We start from the raw sequence: 7,500 nt of genomic DNA on the forward strand, positions 1-7,500 counted from the left end.
ATGCGTTGATAAATAAATAAATAAATAAATAAATAAATATTTATTTTTTTTCTTTTCTTTTTTTTTTTCAATAAATGCTAATACATACTCGATATTAAATATTTTTATATCGTACAGAGATCACACAGATACGCGTAGAAATTCAACGGACAAGAGCGAAAGGTCGAGCAGTTTCGAATCGAAAAGTCAAATACCAATGCTATCGATGGAAACAAAAGCGGCAACACCTACTACATTAGGCATGACTATCGATGGTAAAGCTATGACTAGTACTGCGACAGAAACTAAAATATCCAGCGTTACTACAGGAACAACTATGTCAAGTACTTTGACCGTCAATGCGAGACCATCGTCAGAAGTTAAGACTCTTACTTTGGAACCATCAGTCAATACTCCAGCCATTATAATGTCCTCTGTAACACCACCGACTGTTTCACCTGTAACTGGAAATAGTCTCCCACTTCCTGGCACTTCGACCACCGGTAGTTCCAGTCCAGTTGGATCACCGAGCGTCAATGCAGCACATCCCTTGTTAGCTACTCGAAGAGATTCCACCACGCAAGTACGTCTCTAAATATATAAAAATAACGTGGAATGTTTGATTAATTTTATTTCAATATTCAAATCAAAGATAAAGTTTATGAAAATATTTTTGTTTATTTTATTTTATTTTATTTTATTTTATTTTTTCAGTAACTGTTTTACACATCGTCGGTAATGTCGATTACGAATTTCATCGGTTAATAAGAAACTTTTTTAATATCGTACCGCTCACACAGATGTCTCTCTTTATTAAATCTCTTTTTAAAGGGGTTGCATACCACGAGGGATACAAAAAAATAAGATTCTTCCTGACAGATGATATTCGTAAGCAATGTTTATCGACGATGTACGGAATGTTACATACCTGTAGGCGTAATATTAAAATTTCTCTTTTCAAATGTATATTATAAATAATTTTTATTATAATCGTAAACTTTAATTTTGTTTTCTTTTGTTTTTTTTCTCCATTTTCTAATATAAATAAAATTAATAATTATTAATAATTATGATTGATGCTCGTCAATTTGCAGTGTTATTACAAAGGAAAAGAAGCGTCGCCGAATAAATTATCAAAATTAACGCGGCAGGCAGCGGCAATAGACGAATCCGTGCCTCCTGTTGGACGACGTGGTAGTCAACCAACGTTATCACCTGATCCAGATGACGGTGGTAAGAATCGATAATTCATAAACTTGAACTACTATTCCTCGTACTTGCCTTCCGATTAATTATTGAAATATAATTCATTGATTGGATCTTATTTTATATTTATCAGGACGAAAGGCACGCAGGGATTCGCTCAGTCCGGATTCCGCGTCTTATCCAAGACGTCGCGATTCGAAGAGTCATTTGAGTCCCGATAGAACGGTCGATAAAAGAGATATCAGTCCAAGTAGACAGAAAAAAGCTCAATTGAGAAGACAGTCAACTTCATATGCTCAACCACAAAGGTATTTCATTGTTCATATCGATTATATCAAATATCATGATGATATAAAGTAATAATATGATAATAGTAAAGAATTCATTAATTAATTAATTGATTCATTTATTCATTCACATTCTTTCGAATGATATTTTATATATATATATATATATATATATATATATATATATACATATATTTAATCATTCGTTATAACGTAAAGTAATTATTAATATGAGCGCGATAAGACAATAATAAGTCTCGATAGATTATGGGTAAAAATTTATTGTTGTTGTTAAAAAAAAAAAAAAAAAAAAAAAAGAGGCAGAAAAAAAGAATCCACTTGATCATGATAAAATTATTTAATCGTTTTCATCCAGATCACCGAGTGGATCCTCCTGTTCGTCGAGAGATCCAAGCCCTTGTGCGCGTGCACCACTTCAACATTCTCAAACAATGCGAAGACAATCTACTACAACCGAAGAGATCCTAATAGCACGTGGATTTCGACGACAAAGTACAACCGAAGAGATGATTAGATGTCGAAATTTTCGTAGACAGAGTTCCCAGAACGAGGACACGGTGGGTCATCCTTACCAAGTAACTGTTTTTTTATTTCTTATATACTTTACCCCCGTCCAATCAATTTTCTCGTTATTATTTTTTTTTGCTTTTCTCTTCTTTTTCTCTTCTCTTTCTGTTCTCGATAAATCAGGTACAAAGATATCGAGGACGAAGAGATAGTTCAGCACAAATCACCGACGGAACTTTTGCTACAATGACGGTCGAGACCTCGAGCACTTTTTTCGATAGCAGCACTCAGACTGGTAAGTATACACAAAATTTATATTATTTATATATATGTGTATATATATATATACACATATATAAAAGCACGTGCCAGTCATTATAAATAAATTCGAGTTTTCGTTTTATATCGTTTCATCGTAAGATAATAATATTCCTTAATACGCGACGAATTAGACGATTCTTTCGAAAACGTCGAAGGACGTGTCAGTCTTGCGGAAAGAAAAAAAATTCCGTTCAATTACAAAAAAGAAAAAAAAAAGAAAAAAAAAGAGAGAGAAAAAAGAAAAAAATAACGATAGAACAAAAAGTTGCAGGACGAATTGACGTAATCAAATGAAAAGTTATTCTCTTAAACGAGATCGACAAAAGTCTCGCAAAGCTAAGAGGGAAATACATTTTGTTTTTCTTCTTTTTTTTTTTTTTTTATTTTTCTTGTTTTTTCTTTTTTTTTTTTTTTTTCTTTTTTTTCTTCGTACGACTTGAAACGAACAATTCGAAAATTTCGCGGGCGAAATTAAAGAAACGCGAATGGGATATAGTCATATCGAATATAACACGCAAGCGTATAGAAATGCCGGTTAAGGGATGGTAACTGGCGGTCGACGAGACGCAGGCGTCACTGCCCTTAGTTCGAGAGTAATCGTAGTGGGTGCAGGTCAGTCGATAGGCCAGAGAGAAACTGCTGAAAAAAAACATAGCTTTTTCTGAAAGCGAGAGAGAGAGAGAGAGAGAGAGAGAGAGAGAGAGAGAGAGAGAGAGAGAGAGAGAGAGAGAGAGGGAGAGATAGACAGATAACTAGATAAATAGATAGATAGATAGATAGATAGATAAATAGATAGATAGATGGATGGATAGATAGACAGATAGATAGATAGACAGATGGATAGATAGACATTGAAGGGACTTAGAGATAGAGAGACAGAGGGACAGAGAGAGAGAGAAAGAGATAGAGAGATATTGTGTGTATATACGTGTGCATAATACGTATGTATTATCATACTATCTCTCTTACTCTTATTAGAAAAAGACGAGCGTGCGTGTTTCGCCGTTCTCGCGTCGTCGCGGACACGTTGTCTTACGAGGGTGTGTATCCTCTGTGAGAGAGAAAGAAAGGGAGAGAGAGAGAGGAAGAGAGAGAGAGACAGAGAGAGAGAGAGAGAGAGAGAGAGAGAGAGAGAGAGACTGTATGAGCGTGTGTGTACATGTGCATGTGTGTAAGATAGAGAGAAAGAGAGAAAGAGAGAAAGAGAAAAAAAGAGAAAGAGAGAAAGAGAGAGAAACAAGAAACGTCGTCGTCGTCGTCGTCGTCGTCGTCGTCGTCGTCGTCGTCGTCGTCATCGTCGTCGTTGTTTCGAGGTTCTCCTATTCGTGTCGATTAAAGCTCGAACCTAGAAAGAGTGAGAGAGAAAGAGAGAGAGAGAGAGAGAGAGTGAGAGAGAGAGAGAGAGAGAAAGAGAAAGAAAGAGAGAGAAAAAGATAGAAAGACAGAGAAACAGAGAGAAAAGAAGGAAGATTTGAATATCACGTTAATTACGAAGATTAAAAAGAAGTAAGGACGATTCGCGTGAAGTGACAAGATTAGTGACTATCGTCTTTCATGCCAGAAGGATGTCAGTTTCATTCTAAAGTGTAAAAGAAAGAGAGTGAGTGAGTGAGTGAGTAAGTGAGTGTATAAGTGTGAGTGTCTAAGTGTGAGTGTCTAAGTGTGAGAGTGAGAGAGAAAAAGAGAGAGTGGGAGAGAGTGAAAAAGAGAGAAAGAGAGAGAGAGACAGGATCTAGGACGATAGGCTAGGAGCATTTCGACCCACAACGAGTTCGATTCGAGTAATCCAGGAGTGCACATTGACGCTTGAGCGCCCCTCGTATCGTGATACTCACACGTTGTGATATTCTAATTCTACTTTACTCCATTCCTCTCTCTCTCTCTCTCTCTCTTTTTTTTCGTTCTCTCTTTCTCTCTCTTAATCTCTCTCTTAATCTTAATCTGTCTCTCTCTCTCTCTCTCTCTCAATTTCTCCATCCCTCCCTCTCTCTCTTTCCTTCTTTCTTGCGCTAATAATCATTACAATAATAAAGAAAGCAAAGAGAATTTCGAGAAATATATAACTTATACGATATCCTTCTTTTTTGTTTCTTTCTTTTTTTCTTTTCTTTTTTCCTTTTTTTTTTTTCTTTTTTTTTTTTTTTGATTTCTTTTTTCAGCGTAGTCGTACACGTTGCTCGATTTTATTTCTCCCTCTTCCTTTCTTTTTCTTTTTCTTTTTCTCATTTGTTCGTTCGTTCGTTCGTTCTTCCTTCTTCTCTCATTCTTTTTGTTTTTCTTTTCTTCTTCTTCTTTTTTTTTTTTTTTTTTTATTTTTTATTTTTTTTTTTTTCTTTCTTTCTTTCCATTTCATTAGAACGCAAGATGGGTGGTGTCCTTTTTTAAGACATAAGAGTTTCGTATTATCCTGTAAAAGTTCCATACTCGTTATTATTATCTTCGATCTTGATTTTTCCCTATCGTGTCGTTGTTCCTTTTCTCTCTCACACATTGTCAAATATTATCACTGTGAAATCTCTCTCTCTCTCTCTTTCTCTCTCCCTCCCACTCTCTTTCTTTCTCTCTCTCTCTCTCTCTCTTGCGAGGGAACACACACGCGTGTCTTCTTATCGTACGATCAAAAAAAAAAAAAGAGAAAAGAAAAAGGAAAAAAAAAACAACAACAACAAAAAGAAAAAGAAAAGAAAGAAAAAAGCCGTCAAGAAACCATATACACACACGCACACACACACACACACACACACACGCACACACGCAAACGCGCACACGCACACACGCACATATACAGCCAGACATAGAGAACCAGCAGGACGCAACCACTTGTGGCGGTGCAGCAGCAGTTTGGGTATAAGCCAAGATCTATCCGGTGTTTCTTGCTCGATCCTTTACATACTCTTCTATATATATATATATGTATATATATGTATATATATTCCCTTTTTTTTCTTTTTTCTTTTTTCTTTTTTCTTCTTCTTCATTTTCTTTGTTTTTCTTCCTTCGACGAAGGCTTATCACAAATCGTCGTTTGCTCGTTTCAGCGCCTAGATCTCTTATCGAGATCCTATCAACTAAACTTCCTACCTTTTTTTCCTTCCATCCTTTCGGTTTGTTCTGAAGCCTCGAAAAGAGAGAAAAAAAAAAAAAAGAAAAGAAAGAACAGAAAAACAAACAAAAAAGAAAAAAAAAAATATCGGAAAAGAAATCCTTTCTCTGAACCTTTCTTGTATCAATCTATAATATATATATATGTAATATATATTTTATATATATATATATATATATGTATCTCTCTCTCTCTCTTTCTTTGCCTCTTTCTCTACGTCTTCTTTTCGCGTTTTTTACGTGAGAGAAAAAACTATAAAGGGGATACGAGTGATGGAAAAAAGGACTCGTCTTGTAAAGGAGGGGCTATGCACCGATCACCTTCCATACGAGGATATCACCTTCGAAATCTTCGTGGATATGGTGTTTCTGAGGTATGTCAGCGTTTTTCTTTTTTCATTCTTAGTTTCATTCTTCTATTCTTTTTCTTTTTTTTTTCCTTCTTTCTTTTCTTTTCTTTTTTTTTTTTTTGTTTATCTCGTTCCATTAGATACGATTATCGTGAATCCTTCGATCGAAAATAATCCTTCGATCGAGATGAATAATATCATCGAAATACGTGATTGTTATAGCGATAGCATAAAACGAAATAATTAGACGAATCATTTATCGTATGTGTTATTCGTAATCTTACTATTCGTTGTATTAGAATATATTAGAATTTTTTAATAATATAACGTTATATATGGAAATCAAATTTCTAAGACAATAGTTTTATCGTCGAAATATTCGTAAATATTTTTGTACGAAGATACGTCGGCGTTTCTTCTCTCTCTCTCTCTCTCTTTTTTTTTTTTTTTCTTTTTTTTAGATAAGATTAGAACTTCTTAATTTTTTTTTGAACGTTTACACAGGAATAAAAATAAAACTTGATTAAATTCTTTTCTCTTCAGATATATTCTTTATGAAAATATAAGCTCTCTTATCCAAGTATCTACGTATTTTCTTGTTGTTCTCATTTTTTTTGTTTTTTTTTTTTTTTTTGTTTTTTTTTGTTTCTTTTCTTCTACACGTTTGTTATTCACTTTGATTAGTAATTTAACATGTAATTGAAAAGGATTTTGTGTTTGATGAATAATTTTGAAATAACGCGTAACAAGAGGTTGCTATGGCGATAGGATAAAACGAGATGATTGGAAGAATAGCGTTTACCACGTTTTGTTATCAAAGTTTCAAGGTAGATTATATTAAATGTATTCTTTATATATATATATATATATATATATATATATATATATATATTCTGTTATATAATATATAACATATATATATCGTATTAGAATTTTTAATTCGTTGCCAGATAGACAAGGATTTAAATTCAGAATATAATAGTTCTTTCATTAAATTAATTTCTAAATTAGGATTGAAAATTAATCGATTTGTTTGAACATAAAACAAAAGTTTTTCTTAGATTAGGATATTTTTTTCTTTTTTTTTTTCAATTCGATATTAAACAACGTTCCTTTTATTTCCAATGTAATGCATTTAAATATTTCAGATATGGCCATTCGAATGAACGTTAGAAATAATTATAAGAGTAACAAAGTGAAAAAAAGAAAAAATAAAAATAAATAAAAAAAGTATGAAATCTGTGAAATTTGATCGGCAAAGTAAAATTTGTTTTACAGTAAAACGCATTGTTCTCATGTTAAGTAGCAACTTACGCGAACGTAATTTTCCAAATCGGATAGAGTACATTCTCTCTCTCTCTCTCTTTCTCTCTGGTTCTCTCACACAGTAAATCCATTTTAAAATTACGTTTGTGTATGTTCGCGCGCGAAATGGAGCAACGAGGTAACGAGGTAAAAGTTTTGCGATGTTTCTACTCAACTTTCTTCTTATTTCTCTTTCGTCAATCTGAAAATATTTAAAAGATCGTATTTGTTCGTGAAACACATAAACACATATACACGGTACGCATGCACATACGTACTCATCGTGTATGTGCGATGCATAGAAAATAGTCTATATCAATGTTATGATAATGAAATTTTCATTGCATTTGAAATGTAAACAAATTTACATCTACTTCTTAATCTTCAAAAGAGATCTTCTATCTTACTTTTTTCGTCTCTTT

The 7,500-nt window shown here is 33.4% G+C and overlaps 1 protein-coding gene across 10 annotated transcripts in view; it reads left to right on the forward strand.

Annotated features, from left to right (window-relative positions):
- The window catches only part of LOC124954315, a 121,359-nt gene that overhangs the window by 97,406 nt on the left and 16,453 nt on the right, over positions 1-7,500 (forward strand). For 7 of the 10 annotated variants that reach the window (XM_047507060.1, XM_047507052.1, XM_047507053.1 and 4 more), the window contains 5 exons: positions 118-562; positions 1,074-1,212; positions 1,319-1,493; positions 1,849-2,068; positions 2,169-2,295. In XM_047507060.1, coding sequence (XP_047363016.1) covers positions 118-562; positions 1,074-1,212; positions 1,319-1,493; positions 1,849-2,068; positions 2,169-2,295 — 1,106 coding nt within the window. The remainder of the gene's footprint in view (positions 1-117; positions 563-1,073; positions 1,213-1,318; positions 1,494-1,848; positions 2,069-2,168; positions 2,296-7,500) is intronic. The other 3 variants (XM_047507055.1, XM_047507062.1, XM_047507056.1) reach the window with 2 other exon arrangements.

Source organism: Vespa velutina, chromosome 15 (genome assembly GCF_912470025.1).
Source record: "Vespa velutina chromosome 15, iVesVel2.1, whole genome shotgun sequence".
Classification (NCBI taxonomy): Eukaryota; Metazoa; Arthropoda; class Insecta; order Hymenoptera; family Vespidae; genus Vespa; species Vespa velutina.